Source organism: Halichoerus grypus, chromosome 14 (genome assembly GCF_964656455.1).
Source record: "Halichoerus grypus chromosome 14, mHalGry1.hap1.1, whole genome shotgun sequence".
Taxonomy (NCBI): domain Eukaryota; kingdom Metazoa; phylum Chordata; class Mammalia; order Carnivora; family Phocidae; genus Halichoerus; species Halichoerus grypus.
In genome coordinates this window covers 945,103-960,570 of record NC_135725.1, presented here as the reverse complement: position 1 = coordinate 960,570, position 15,468 = coordinate 945,103, and the positions used below count along the sequence as shown (strand labels likewise).

General features: G+C 62.3%; 1 protein-coding gene across 19 annotated transcripts in view; it reads right to left on the bottom strand.

Annotated features, from left to right (window-relative positions):
- Positions 1-7,392, bottom strand: part of WNK2 (WNK lysine deficient protein kinase 2) — a 130,865-nt gene extending 123,473 nt beyond the window's left edge. For 10 of the 19 annotated variants that reach the window (XM_078061951.1, XM_078061954.1, XM_078061961.1 and 7 more), the window contains exons 1-2: positions 7,169-7,391; positions 6,037-6,701 (exon numbers count right to left, since the gene is read on the bottom strand). In XM_078061951.1, the coding sequence (XP_077918077.1) occupies positions 6,037-6,699 (663 nt within the window). In that variant the 5' untranslated portion in view covers positions 6,700-6,701; positions 7,169-7,391. Of the gene's footprint in view, positions 1-6,036; positions 6,715-7,168 lie in introns of those variants that run through there. The other 9 variants (XM_078061945.1, XM_078061948.1, XM_078061955.1 and 6 more) reach the window with 3 other exon arrangements.
- Positions 7,393-15,468: the final 8,076 nt, after the last annotated feature.

The window sequence follows — 15,468 nt, the reverse complement described above, 5'->3', positions numbered from 1 at the left end:
ACAATGGAATATTACTCAGCAATCCAAAAGAATGACATCTTGCTATTTGCAATGACATGGATAGAGCTAGAGAATATTATGCTAAGCTAAATACCATAAGAGTTCACTCATATGTGGAATTTAAGAAACAAAACAAGTGAGCAAAGGGGAAAAAAAGAGAGACAAACCAAGAAATGGACCCTTAACTACAGAGAACACAAAGCTGGTACCAGTGGGGGGGGGGGGGGGGCGCGAGGGCTGGGGGAAACAGGTGATGGGGATGAAGGACGGCACTTGTCGTGATGAGCACCAGGTGTTGTACGGAAATGTTAAATCACTATATTGCACACCTGAAACTAATATAACACCGTGTTTACTGGAACTTAGATAAAATAAGGTAAAATAACATAAACCATTGCCAAATGCATGGCCACCTAGATTTTCTCCGATACCTTCTAGGAGTTTTGAAGTTTCGCACTTTGCATTTAGGTCTATGGTCCATTTTGAGTTAATTTTTGTGAAAAGAGTAAGGTCTCTGTGTGGATTCACTCTTGTGTGTGTGGACGTCCAGTGGTTCCAACACCAGTTGTTGAAGACACTCTCTCTGCCCCTCTGAGTTGCCTCTCCTCCTTCATCAAAGGCCAGTTAACTCCATTATGTGGGTCTGTTTCCAGGCTCTCTGCTCTGTTGCACTGAACTATTTGTCTATTCTCTCGCCAATACACTGTCTTCGTCTTTCTTTTATTCTTTTCCAAAAAAACTTAACATGTGTTTAAAGAAACCTGACATAAATTAGAGGCAGTGATCAAGTAGTCCGGAAAATCTTAGAATGCAACCCTCCCGGGAACAGAACCGGATTTGAAAACTATTTGAAGCGAGAAAACCTGCAGCCAGCCCTCAGGTTCCAACCTCAGATGGGCTGTGCTTCTGTTCTGAACCATCCTCCCGGGGGCCTGTCCGCCCAAAATACAGCCCCTCGCAGGTCTGTAGCAGAGGCCGATCCTAACCTGCTTCTTAGAGACTCCAGCTGCTGTGTGCACACCTTCTCTCATTGGCCGCTCAGATGATGAGGCGGCGGCAGCCAGGTGCTGGGGCAGAGCACAGGGCCCCGCCTGCCTGCCTGCACCAGCCTGGGACCAACTCCTGCCTGCAGGCCGGCCTCCGTGCTCCCCGAGGGCCGCCTGGCTCTCCACTTCAACCTCTGCTTTGTACACTCACGTGCAGGGGGGGCTTCACTCTGCTCCGTGCTCAATGCCAAACACTTGTCAAGAGTCCCTACGACCCCATGATGGTCGGGCAGCACCAGCCCCACTGCACAAACAGGTAAACTGAGGCTCACAAAGGCAGGTGTCCTCCCCAAGATCTCCCCACCAGGAAGCTGTGGGCCTGGGGTGCAAATGCGGCAGGGACCCTGCTCTGGGGTGTTTGTGCGCACAGGGCACGGTGTCCCGTCTGGCTGCGAGGCTCCTGAATGCCCCTTCCCAGCACCCCAGGGAGACGCCAGTTTCCACCTCCTCACTCCGCCCAGCAGATGGCAAAGGAGACCCAGGCGCACGGCCCAAACCTCTGCAGCCTGGGTCAAGTTTTGCTCCCTCAAAGAGGTGACTTGAAACTCCATGTTTTCACCCTGGGCATCATCCAGCTTCAGCCTACAGCTGGCCCAAGCACAGGCCCCAAGAGAGGCCTATGGCCACGCACAAAGCCACAAGTCCGAGCCATCTGGAAGGTAAGTGGCAGGCACAGGGCCAGCCCCGCCAGCCCAGGACCGCAGGATGGCCTCTCGCCACGCTCATGCCCTCGCCGCCCGCAGGCTTCTAGAAAACACCCCTCCTCCATGAAAACCTGGCTCTCCCACCACGATGTGGTCTGCCCTGCTCTCTGTGGTACCCCAGCCTGGAACCAGGACACCCGTTCAGCAAATGCCGCTGCACTGCCGACAGGGGACCAGGCATCTGGAACCTTCTGGAACATTCCCCACCCACTTAGCAATTTTTCTTCTCTCCACCATCACGTTGTAGCTAACAGCCCACCCGCAAAGCTCGTACACCTGAGTAAGCCTAAGCCACGACCGGGAAATGACCCTGGGGGGGGGGGGCGGAGACCATCAGCCCGCCACACTAGGAAGTCTGGGATCCTTGTCGTGGGGCCCACGTTACTTGGCAGTCAGGCCCGAGCCAGGCTCAGCCCACTGCCCCAAATGCCAGGACCTCTGAGGATGCCCCAAAAGGCACACACTGAGCAGCGGGAACACCTGCTTCTAACAGGAAACAAGCCACGGCATCCAGGGCGCCCCCAATGGTGACCCCCAGCTCCGGGTGCTCATCTATCGCCGCCGACCACACGGACCTCACCAACACCCCGCTGCTGCAAAGGCAGGGAGGGGGAGAAGGCCCGTCTGCACAGGTCTCTCAGGCAAGCAAACCAGAACCGTGAGGTGCCCGGCACGAGAAACATCGCTCAAGAAAGCAAGCTCTAAGCCTCCGACGCCAGCAAGGCCAGTCCCCTCCGTGTGTCTGCAGCCCCGGGGCAGGCTGCTCGCGGCCACTCTGACAGCAGACCAGGCCCCTGAGGGGACCGCCCAAGCCCGCGTGTGAAGCCGCCCAGCGCCACGCGACGTGTCCGTGGCCTGTCTGCGAAAGGCAATGCCACACCTGCACAGGCAGGTGCCCACTCAGCACCTGCGGGGGGGCCGCCGCGGCCACAGGGGTCTCCACTAGGCTGAGGACGGCGAGGGCCCCGGTGCGCCGCGGCCACAGGGGTCCCCACTCGGCTGAGGACGGCGAGGGCCCCGGTGCGCCGCGGCCACAGGGGTCCCCACTCGGCTGAGGACGGCGAGGGCCCCGGTGCGCCGCGGCCACAGGGGTCCCCACTCGGCTGAGGACGGCGAGGGCCCCGCTGCGCCGCGGCCACAGGGGTCCCCACTCGGCTGAGGACGGCGAGGGCCCCGGTGCGCCGCGGCCACAGGGGTCCCCACTAGGCTGAGGACGGCGAGGGCCCCGGTGCGCCGCGCACACCACCTGCAACGAGCCTCCAGGGCGCAGGGCCTGGCCCGCCCCCCGGGAGCCCAGTCGCCTCTGGGCAATGCAGAGCAGCAGGCCCACTCCACGACAGCACCTGCGGGGTCTGCGAGCCCGTCTTTAGGACCCACCCAGCCCCACAAAGGCCCTGCGAGTGCTCTGAGCAGAGGCTCAAGGAGCAACACCCCCATGCGGCAGAACGACCCCCGCCCTGCACATGGGCCTAAACACCAGCACAGAAAACACAGTCCCAGGTGCCCCCCCCAGGAGGCAGTGCCCAATCCGGCAAGAGCAGCTCCCAAAGCCTTCTGCGGGGAGGCCCCATCTTCCCTGAAGGCAGGGGGCCATGGACAGGAGGGGTAGCATCCCCGGAGGGCGCTGAAAACCAAGACTGTGTCCAGGATCCTGAGGAAGACTCAGGAGGAGCAGGTGACCCAGGAAAGGCCAGCAGCCCGCCTCTGACACGGCTTCCAGATGCCAGCCAGGTCTCCTGGGGACCCACACCGGCTCGGAGGGGGCAGTAGGCCAGAAGGTGCCCTCAGACACCCTGGACAGTGTCGGTGGTCAAGATCCACCCCTACATGGGCCCAGGGTCTACAAAGGACTGGCACTAGCCAAGGACAGCCCCGGGAACAAGGGAAACGTGCGCCGGAGCTCTGGGGCGTGCACTCCCCCTGCTATCAGAGCTCGTTCTGCTGCCTGGACAAAAGTTCATTCAAAAGCAGACAGACAGGGAAGTGATACTTTAAAATGGCTTCCCTAGAAAATCAGCGTGAGCTTTGGCCACCTAGAAAATTCGGGAGGTGATGTGTCTTGCTGCAAAGCCCTTCCAACACGGATTTATGGAAGGAAATCGGACATTACAGGAATCTTTCGTCCTGCAAGCCAGACTATTCGGTCTAGAGATGCAGCCTTGGAAACCCCTCGGGCAGGGCACCCTGGGAGGAGAGTAGGTGAGCCCTCCTCCGTCCGGCAGAGGCCAGCAGGTGCAGATGCCCCCCAGCATCCTGAGGGCAGGAGGAGGAAACAGACTTTTGGGGCGTTCCAAAGCTGCCAGCCAAGGCACTCCTGGGGGTTGAGGAAGGGGGGGTCAGAGGGTGGGAAGAATCCTGCAAAGCTCCCCATGCTGAAGGCAACACTCCCAGTGACCTCCACTGGGATCCCTGACACCCAGCCATCCTGGGGGCCGACAGAGGATGGACATCTCCACACCGTGCAGGAGGAAACCCCTTCCCCAGGCTCAGAGCCAACAAGCCACACCTGTTGCCCTCTCTCGGCGCACAGGGGTCCCAGAGACCCAACCCTCACCTCCTCCACTAAGGACGGCCTCACCGGGCTGGACGCCTCCTCCCATGATGCTATGCTCCCCTTACCCTCCCACTCTCTCTGTCCTCGATGGTGACCTTGGGGGTCCTCAGCAACGAACAAGGTAAATAACAGCCTCCTTGTCGGTGAGGAGGCAGCATGCCGCTCCAGATCCCAGCTCAGAACAGCCCAGCAGAGGCAGCTGACCCCAGATGCTGCCCAGGGACCTGGAGGAAACGTCAGATGCCCGGTCGCTCAGAGAGGTACAAGGACGGTTTCCCGCCAACGGGGGCTCCCAGTACCTCCTGTTCAAGAACCGCCACCAGACGGATGGCGAGCCTTCTCCAACCTTCCTACTACCACCCAGAGTCCAGGCCTAAAAGACCCCTGGACGGCAGCCAGGCTCCAGGCCCGTGCTCTGCTCAGGACCAGAGGCAGGGCCGCCCGCCTTGCCTTACAGGGTATGGGAACTAGAAACCCTTCCGAGGGTCACGTGGGCCTGCAACGCCTTGTCGCTGCCGAGGCCTACCTCAGATCCCGCTGCCGCTCCCCGGCTCCTGCCCACCGCCCTGCACCAGCGGGTGCCCACAGCACCACACAGGGCCACGCAGGGCCACGCAGGGTCACTTGGCGAGAGGGAGAAGGCGGGAAGGGAAGGCGCAGGGCCACGCTCTAAACCTGGGCTCCTCTGCTCCTCCCCGGTCCTCCCTCACTCACGCAGCAGCGCCATCGCTGGCCAGGGCCCCCAGACCACAAACCACCGAAGCCACCCCTCCACAGGGCCCGGAATCATCCACAGCCATGAGGAAGGAGCGCTCAGTCCCTCCTGAAGGACTCCACAGGACGCCACCAGCCCTGCCAAGAAAACTCCACATTGCCACTGCAAAACCGAGGGACTGCAGGAAGGGCTGGCATCTGGAGCTCTCTGCCTCTGGAGAAAGGCCAAGGACAGGTCGGCACCCAGCAAATCGGGGGGCTCGCACACATGCAAGCCACACTGCAGGGGCCCAAGAAACAGAGCAACCAAATCCAGTCTCAGAGCCAAAAAGGCAGGCGGCCTGCAGCGTGGCGGCTGCCCGGCATCAGGCTGGAGGCCCTGCTAACTTCACAGGGTGCTGGGTAGGTTTACAGCCGGGCGGCCGCTCTCCTCCAGGACAGCCCCATGCCTGACAGCTGACCCCCACGAGGGAGGGCCGTAAACACCGCTGACAGGCCCGGTCCTGGCTTCCACGGCTGGCCCAGGCAGCTCGGGTTACCGTTTACATAATCTTCTAGGGCTGGGGCTTGACACAGCCAACGTGAGGGCAAGATTATGAAAAACGCACGTCCGGGGCCTTTGCCTTAAAAAGAAAAAATCCTACCCGCACTTTGTACGACTTGGTTTCAAGACCTGTCACACATCCATTTTGTGAAGCAGTGCGCCCCGGAGGAACCAAGAGGCCCGGACGCACCCAGGCCTGGCAGCCCCGCCGCGCGCACACCTGGGCTCAGCAGCAGCCCCGCAGCACCCCAGCCGGGGCACCCACACCTTTAGACTCCGGAGCGCCTGGAACAGGGCCGCACACTGCGGCTTCCCGTACAGACCACCTGGGTGGGGACGCGCCCTCCAAGCGCCCGCTCCTCCGCGGGGACCCACGGTGCCACACTGCACCGCACACGCCGGGAGGCCCGCCCTCGAGCGCACACGCGGGGCCCCGCCGCGCTCGCCCACCCCGCCTGCGGCCGGCGCCCTCACCTGCAGCTCGCACCAGGCCACCTCCACCCAGGTCTCCGTGTCCAGCCCCTTGTAGACCGTCTTGAACGAGCCGCGGCCCAGCTCGATGTCGAACTTGAGGAAGCGGCCGTCCAGGGAGGTGGCCACGGCCTTGAGGTCGTCCTCGTCGTCCTCCTCCTCCTCGGGCTCGTCCCGGCGTGTGCGCCCGGGCTCCGGCCTCGCCTCGCACGCCGCCGCGTCCTCTCGCCCCGCCGCCGCCGCCGCCTCCTCGCGGGGGCCTCCGGGGGACGCGGGCTCGGGGTCGGGGCCGGGCTCCTGCGCGCCCGCGGGCTGGGGGCCGGGGTCGGCGGGGGCGCCGGGCGGCGCGGCGGCCGCGGGAGCTGCAGGGGCGGCAGGGCGGCCGCGGGCGCGCTCGGCGATGAGGCGGCGCGTCTTGCAGAGCAGGAGCACCCGGCGCTGCAGCGGCTGCGGGGGCTGCGCGCTCGGCGCCTCGGCCGCCTCCAGGCCCGGCGGCTCCTCCTGGTCCGACTCCACCACGCTGCGCCGCAGGAAGCGCTGGGGCCCGGGCCGCGCCGCCCGCGCCCGCGGCACCGCCGCAGGCTCCGCCATGCCCGCGGGCCCCGCGCCGCGCCCGGCCTCCGTCAGCGCGCGGGGCCCGTCCCGGCGGCCGCCATAGCCGTCCATCTCTGCGGGCAAGGACACCGGCCCGCGTGAGCGCCGGCCCGCCGCACCTGCCCCGCCGCGGATGAGACGGCGCCGCCCGGGCCCGCGCCCTGCCCGCCCCCGCCGCGGAGGGGCCTGCGGGACTGCCCCGGGGGAGGGGTCTGCAAACCGGCCCTGGAGGCCCGGGCTGCGGCGGGGAGCGGAGGACGGCTGCTGGGGCGGCCCCTGCCCCCCGGGGCGGGCTGCGGAGGAGGCCGGGGGAGGGGCACTCGCGTCCTGCCCGGCCCCGGGAAAGCGGCCTGCCGGGCTGTTCCCCGGGGTCCCCGGGGCGGGCTCGCAGAGGGGACCCGGAGGTCGGAGAGAGGGAGGTACGGGCCAGGCGGCTGCTCCACAAAGGACGCGGCCCGGGGCGCAGGAGGGGCGCGCGGGGAGGGGGCTGCGGCGGCGCGGCGCGCACACAAAGGCGGCGGGCGGGGGGCTCGGCACTCACAGGGCGAGCGGGCGCCGTCCATGCCCGCGGCCCGGCGGCCGGGGCGGGAGAGGCGGGCGAGGCCGCGCTCCGGTGGCTGGGCTCCGGGGTCGGGGACCGAGTCGCTCCCGGGGCCGGGGTCCTCGCTCCGGGCCGGGTGGCCGCGCTGCTCCCTCGGCCGGCCGGCTGCGGGGCCGCGCTCCCGCGTGCTGCTCCGGCTGCGTGCGGCTGCGCTCGGGCACCGGCTCCGACCCGGCGCGCGGGGAGGGCGGGGCCTCGGCTGCCCGCCCCCGGCTGGCGCGGCGGGGCGGGGCCTGGCACGCCCACCTGGCCGTGGGCGCGCGCGGCCACCTGCGGGCCTGCTCGCAGCTGCGGGGCCCCGCCTCGGCCCCGCGCCGGCGGCGCTCCTGGCCCGCAGGCTCGGGAATGACCCGCAGGCTGCTGTCCGCGGAGGGTCCCGCGTGTCCCCCAGAGGAGGCACAGACTCAGCTCCTCACCTGTCCCAGCAGGCGCGCCAGACCTCGCAGCCCTGTGCCGGGGCAGAATGGGCGGGCTAGAAAGCAAGGGCCCAGGGCCGGTGGTCCCCCCAACCCTCAGGAAGCAGCCGGAGACGCCAGCCCCAGGGCCAAACCTGGGAGGGGGGTGGAGTGTCCTTTCCCCGTGTCATTTCAACAGGATCCATCGGGACCTCACCGCCAGGAGGGGGAGTACTGTGATCATCATGCCCACTCTGCGGCTGAGCAAACGGAGGCCCTGAGATAGACGTTATCTGCCCTAAATCCCAGAGCCTCTCTGACAGAGGCTGCCCTGGGATGCCAGTGGGTAGGGGCCTGCAGAGGCTTCCAGGAGCCCCTGGGCCCACAGTGTTCTTCGCCCCCCGCCCCTGTTAGATGCCACCTCCCCCTGGGAGCCTTGACCTCATCCCCCTCTCCCTTTTTCCCCTCTGGACTCCCACAGACAAGACCCTCTCTTGGGCATCTTGAACCTTCTTGCTGGGAGGTGGCATATGGCAAAGACTTGAACTGCTAGGTTCTGAGCCCTGTGCCCTGGGAGGCCCTGAGCTCCTCCGTCCAGTCCCTGGCCACCCTGTGCTGCAGTGAGGTCAGGGAGCAAAGACACGGGGAGGCAGCTGTTTCAGGGGAGATGCCCAGCGGCTCCCACCTTGGCACTGCCACTGGGTCCGGCATGCCATCCAACACGCGGGGTGCCCATGGGCTCCAAGCCCCTGGCACAAACTAACTCACGGGACGTCACACCATCAGAGCCCCAGCGAGGTGGGCCTCACCTCGGTCACCCAGAGCAGCAGGACCTCCCGAGTGCCGGAGCCAGTCACGACCGATTCTGCAGCGCTGACAAGCCTTCCCAGCTCTGCTCAGTGACGCCCTGTGGTGTTGGGAGCGTTTGCACCGTGGAAACGGGCAGACGCCACAGATCAGGACTTGTCCCGTCAGAGAGTAGTTCCACGGCGTGCTGGCGCTGGGCTAGGCAGCTGGTTCCTGCCTTCTGAATATACCTCCTGTCGTCACACCTACCTTGTGTCCAGCCCAGAGCCCAGACAAAGAAGGGACAACACCCAACACCAGCTCCACTGGCCTGAGACCCTGTGAGGCAGGGATCTGAGCACGACCTCCCAGGGTGGGGGCCGGCCAGGCTGAGGTGGGGCTGCTGAGGATCTTTCTGTCTGGAGCCTAGAGACCCCTAACCTTGCTCTGCCATTTGCATGACCTTGGGTGAGTCCTGCTCTAGCAAGTCTCAGTATCCCCCGCAGAACTGGCCTGGCCACCCTAGTTTGTCTACCTCAAAACACTGCCAGTTCCTCCAAGACTCCGTCAGTCCTGGAGGGCACCCAGAGTCCCAAGCCTGTTCGTGCTGGGCACACCCAGGCCTGTCCAAGGGAAAACTGAGAAGAGGTGGAGCTAAGCCTGCTGTGGACAGACTCGAGGCAGTCTGGCCTCCTCCCTGCTTCCTGGGCCACAGTGGCAGCGAGCGAACATCGTGCCCGTATGGTGATGGAGGAGATGGCTGGACATTCACAGCATCACCCGGAGGCTCTGTCCACCCCCAGCTGACAGATACGCACAGCATGGCAGCAGGACCCCCACATCGCCGTGGGGGAGTGGGGAGAACCTGTCCCTGACTGAGGACTACATGCTCTCTGAGCCCTTAGGGGTGGCTTCAGGCACCCGTGCTTACATGCCTCCAGTGACAGGGAGCTCACTCCCTTTGCTGACTCATGACCACTGGAGTCCATGGCTAAGAAGCTAGTAGACAGGTCACAGTCCTCTTTTGCAAGGACCCTGGGGCTGGGCTCAGGAGCAGGTCCTAGGATCCAGGAAGGACCAGACCTTGGGACCAGGGCTTTGCCAGGATCATGGTTGTTAGATTACTTGGCACCTCTGAGCCTCCGTGCCCGGCTCTGATGGGGAAAACAAGCACCCCTGTCTGCTCTGCTAGGTGTCCTGAGGGTCCCACAAGCCAGGGCTGCAGGACACTGTGCAAACTGCCTGGCCCCGGCGGGTGCTGGCGGTGTCTGTCCCCTGCCTGGACCCCCTGCCTCCCCGGCGGTCGGGCCAAGGGGTGTGATTACCTCCGTGCCTCCGAGGACTAGGTTGAGGCCCAGTACAGAGACTTTTCGACTTCAGTAGTTTGCTCAAGGCCACAGAGCTGCAGCCAGTGCCCTTCCCCTCCACAGCTGCCAACTTGGCTCCCCAAGACTCCAGTGCTGGGGAGCCCTAAGTACCCCCCAGGTGCAGGCTGTCCCGGTGCCACAGCCTGGCCAGGCCGGTGGGGACCTGAGGCTCACTTCCAGGGCCAGGACCCAAGCAGGCCACATGGCTGTGGTGTCACACTGCTCTTCGGGAGATGGACATAATGGCGGTGGCCAAGGACTTCTGCGAGGGAGGGCAGGGTCTAGCCTTGCCCCAGAGAGCCCGTTGCCAGGTACTTTTGGGGTGGGTCTGCCTCTGAGTGGACTCCAGCAGGATGGAACTGTAGCTGGTCTTGTGGTCAGACACAGTGCAGCCAGGCCACCTCCCACTGTCCCCCCACCCAGGCCACAGCACAGGGAGGTGGCCCCTCAGCACCAGGGGCTCCTCCAAACACCACAGACTCACTCAGCAACTATGTGGGGCCCGCCACAGGTGGAGGTGAGACCTCAGGGCCGGAGTGGGTCCTCTGGAGCTCAGGTCCTATGGGGGCAGGGCAGACCTCCCAGGACCTGAAGGTAGGGTGTTGAGGGCAGGCAGGTGGGGTGGGAGTCATATGGACCTCTGAAGCTGGGGCTCCTGGTCCCTGTGAAGTGTGTGTGGGCTGGGAGGGCAGAGGGTGGGGCCCTGCTGCCCCAGCCCCTCAGGAAAGCCTCCCCACTCGATGGGGGATGTGAAGTTCTGTAACATAATCTTCATTTTTCTTCTTTTAATTAATACGATTCTATAACATTTCCTTTACTCCCTAATTTTAAAACGTGGTTTAAAAAAAAAGTAATAGTTTCGTTCGTTGGAGGACACCCGGGGACTCCGTCAGTTGAGCCTGCAGCTCCTGGTTTTGGCTCAGGTCATGATCTCAGGGTCCTGGGATCGAGCCTCGCGTCAGCCTCCATGCTCAGCTTGGAGTCTGCTCGAGATTCTCTCTCCCTCTCACCTCCCCCTGCTTCATGTGGGCAATCAATCAATCATAGTTGCATTGGGATATAATTCACATTCCTGAAAACTCACTCTTCTAAAGTACATAACTCCGTGGTCTTCAGTATATTCAGATGTTGCAACCACCACCACCATCCCATTCCAGAACATCTTCACCACCCAGAACAAGATGTCACTCCCCACCCCTGTCTCTCAGCCCCGGGCAGCCAGGAATCTGCTGTTTGTGGATTTGCCTGTTCGGGACTTCTCACGTCCCCAGAGTCATGCAGTGCCAGGGCCTCTGTGACCAGCTGCTCTCCCTCAGCACGCCTCACTCCATGCGGGTCAAAGGTGCGTCGTGCTCTGCTCCAAATAATATTCTGTCGTTCGGTGACAGACAATGATTTTCTTAAGAGCCCGTAGTCAGGGGCGCCTGGCTGGCTCAGTCGTTAAGCGTCTGCCTTCAGCTCAGGTCATGGTCCCGGGGTCCTGGGATCGAGTCCCGCATCGGGCTCCCTGCTCGGCAGGAAGCCTGCTTCTCCCTCTCCCACTCCCCCTGCTTGTGTTCCCTCTCTCTCTGTGTCTCTCTCTGTCAAATAAATAAAATCTTTAAAAAAAAAAAAAGAGCTCGTAGTCATTATAGGAAATTCGTAAAACAGGAAAAGTGGAAATAGAAAATTTTAAGCTGTCCCTGTGTGCTACCAAGTAAGCGTGCCCCCTGGCCCCCGCGGCTGTCCACGCGGGAGACGGTCAGCAGGTGCCCATCCCAGGAGCCCATCACCGTTTGACCCTTTTTCTCCTACACAGAGTTGCTATTATTTGGTTTTCCTCAGGAAGGTTCACACCAAACGCTAGGTCGTGTGGCCTGTTGAGTTCAGTCCAGAGAACAAGGCTTCAGACGTGCTGGGTCGCACAGGCCTTGGAAACCCTCCCACCTGTGACTCCTCTGTCAGCACCCCCGTCTGCCAGGCCCTGGAGCTCAGGCCCTGCTCTTGCAGCCTGTGTCCCCCGCCCACTTCTGCCCAGCCCCAGGGGGACCCGCAGCCCCCCTCGGGTGGGCGCTGTGGGTGTATGTGCAGGGGGGAGGTTGGAAGGGCTCTATCCGCATCCACGGGATGTGCACAGAGTGGTGCACAAAGATGTTCACTGACGGATGGTTTGTAAAAGGCGTTGTGAATGCCGTGAATGTCCGGCAGCTGCAAATGGGCAGGTAGACTACATTCGACACCGTCAAATAGGACAAAGCCACTCTTCCTAGAGTGCTCTGACCCAGGAAGTGATAAGAGGTCATGCCCAGTGACGCAGCAGGAGGAGACCTGGAGGGAGCAGAGGGTGCTTCCGCTTTTGTGCATTTTCCTGCACGTGGGACGGGAGGTAACTCCCCCTAACGCCTGCCAAGACTTTGGGAAAGGTGCCCGGACAGACGGAGGCGTGCCCTGAAGGAGGGCTCCGGGAGGGCAGAGTCTGGAGGCGCTTCCTTCAAACCCTGGCACCGCCCACTGGCCGTGACCTTTAGCCCATCCTGGGTGGAGTGCTCTGAGCTGCAGCTTCTGGGTTAGTCCTCCCGGGGCTGGGGCTGGGGGTGCTGGAGGAATCAGCTGAAGGACTGAAACGCGCTGGCTCTCCTCGCTCTGGCCGGCTCTTGCCTGTGCGTCTGTCTCCTTGCCCGTGGGACCTGCCCGTGGAGACGGCAACAGCCCCTGATTCGGGAGGGCTGCCGGCTCCCCATTTCCACAGGCTCCCGCTGAGGCTCCGTTGTCAGTGCTCAGGGCCACAGAGCCAGTGGGAGGGGACATGTGGAGGGAGCAGAGAGGAGGAGGAGGGTGGGAAGCCAGGCAGACACATGTCTTGGCACCTGCCTGACAGGCTGGGCGGGGGTCCTCAGGCCAGAGCCCACGCCACCGTCCAGGCCGGGCTCCGACCAGTGGCCAGGACACATTGTCCTGCCAACTGGGGCCGCAGGGCTCGCAGGGCTCTCTTCTGCCCAGAGTCACCACTTGGCACTCAGCGGGCCCCCCGCAAGCCCAGGGGGGCCACACACTCTCCACGTGACCCACAGGAGGCTTTTCCACCGGCCAAGGACTCGGGCTGTCTACCGTGGGGTTTTCCAGGCCTGCCCCTGGGAGGGCCCGTCCGTTCAGACTGAGGAGGCGCCCGGGTGACCTGAGGCGGCATCCAACACCTGCCAGGGCCACGGCGTGCCAGGCCCGGCCTGCCCCCTGGAAAGCGGCCACATCACGAGGGAGGCAGAGACGGAGGAGGAAGACGGAAAGGCGTCTTTCTCTACAGGATTTGCACGCGGGGAGGCACACAGCCTGGTCTGGGGTACACGGTTGATGCGTTATTCACAGCCCCTGTGTTCTACAGAGTGGCTATCAACACTGCGTTGGTGGACATCGAGCCACGGCCCTGGGCGAGACAGGGTCAGGGGTCTGTGACCGCTGGTCACATTTTCATCACATGGCTGATGCACAGCCTTGCGTATGTGTTTCTAAGGACGCATTATTGAACATGGATTGTTGATTCAGTAACATCGAGCTCGGCCAACAGCACCACGTCTGGAGCCTGAGGGAAGCTTGTCCTCATCGCGTGTCCTCTTGCGCTTAGGAACGCTATGCAGCCTGTCAGCACGATGCTTGGGCCATTTTAATCAGCAAAATCACCAACAAAAGGCACAAAAATAGAAAATAAAATAAAAAACCTGATGCAAAAGAGATTGAGACCGGGACACTAGCTCGCAGCGGAGAGCTGGACTGGGGGCAGAGCACCCTGGCGCACGTGGCCGGGGTCACACGCAGCCCCGGTTGACCAATCCAGCTGCTTGGCGTGCTCATGGCTCTGTGAGCATCCACAGTGACCTGGGAGGTGAGGCGACTGTCGATTGTGGGTCAGGAATAAACTCGAGCGTGTAGGTAAATTCACAAACACGGAATCCACGAATGCTGAGTGTGGGCTGCATTTAGGGAAAAATGGGTGAAGTTAGTCAGATGAGCCTCCGCCTGGCAAAAATCTCATAAAGGAGAAAGACAAAGGACGCATTTCCTTAGTGCATGAAGAGCTCCCACAAATCAGGAAGACCAACAACCCAGCAGAAAAACGGACAAGGGAGGTAAGAAGAGAATTAATAGAACGAGGACACAAAAGGCTCATAAAATATGAAAAAAGTGCCACTCTGCTCAAATTAAGAGAATTGGCGATTACAGCGATAACCAGACCCTCATGATGCCATGTTCCAGCAGACAGGCGAGCCGCCGAGGAAGTCCGAGGGTGACACGGGGCCATGGGGACACCAGCCTGCCCTGGGCGCGAGGACCTTGTCCCAGGAGTCTGCTCTGGAATATGCACCTGAGTTTTCACACATTCGGGCTCAAGGACAGACAGCTCATCACTGATGGCTTTTCTTTGTCTTCCCTCCCTGCAGTGGGGCTGCCCTGATTCCATTTCCTCCACATCTCACTCCCTCTGATGTCTGAGGCGTGAGGCCCGTGGCTCTCGGCCTCTGAGACATTCAGAATTGGGGGAGCTGAGGTCTGTGCACGGGCGTTCCCCCGTGGGGTCCCCGGAGGGCTCCTGGGGGAGACGTCCGCCAGGCCCCTCAGCTCACTCCTACCGAGGCCCGGGGGGGGGGTGCGCCCCGTCCCCCTTGCCACCTCCCGCCTGGGCCGCGGGTGAAGGACAGCCCGGTATGCAGGAGGCGTTCTCTAAGGGCGCCCCGCCCGCGCAGCCCCGCGCTCGGCTCGCACCTGGGAAGGGAGCAGGTCACGGCTTCAGCGGCCTGTTGGGCTGGCCGCGTGTCTCTCTCTGCAGGGTTTTACGTGACCTGCTCAGGAACAAAGTCACTGATCAATAAACCACAGCAGTGACCCTGTGATGAAACAACACTTAGTGGTCTTAGAGATAGAATTGCCATTTTGCAAGAGAATTGTGCACCGATGACCAGACGCTTTCTCGGCTTTAGAGAGAACCGAGGTGCTGCTGCCATCCCTAGGGCACCAGCGGGCACCCCCAGTCTCCCGGGGGATTTTGGCGTCAGCATCACAGGGACGGCCAGGCCAGAACAAGCTCGGGAGCCCACAGGATAAGGACGTGGGGCGGTGTGTGCTGCGTGGGGCTGGCCGCCGCTCTGGTGTGTGTCTCTGTGGGGGGGCTGGGGCCTGAAGCTGAGGGGTGTGGGCCAGAGCAGATGCCAGCAAGAACAAAGCAGGCCCCTCGACTGAGGTCCGGAGAGGAAAAAGGAGACACCGGGGCGCCCAAGGAGCAAGCCGCAGAACCAGGTTCAAAGGAGGCCCCCTCCCAGGCCAGAGGGAGCTTTCCATGAACGTCATCAGATGTGTGCACATGGGCCTCCAAACACAAGAGGAGCGGGGCACCGGGGGAACCAGGTTTTAAAAACAAAGGTAAACTGACTGAATTTTAAAATATTCAGGAACGATGACAAGACAGGCATTTACTTGAGGAAAAGGGTTCGCAGGAGATATGAGAGGAAAGGGGTATTATCATTACATACAAAGAGCCTGAGGGGCACCCAGGTGGCACCTTTGGTTAAGGGTCCAACGCTTGGTTTCGGCTTGGATCTCAGGATCACGGGATCGAGCCCCACGTCAGTCTCCATGCATTCCCTCTCCCTCCCTGTCTGCTCCCACTCCCACCATGCAGGCATACACTCTCTCTCTCTCTCTCTCTCTCTCTCTTTAAAATAAA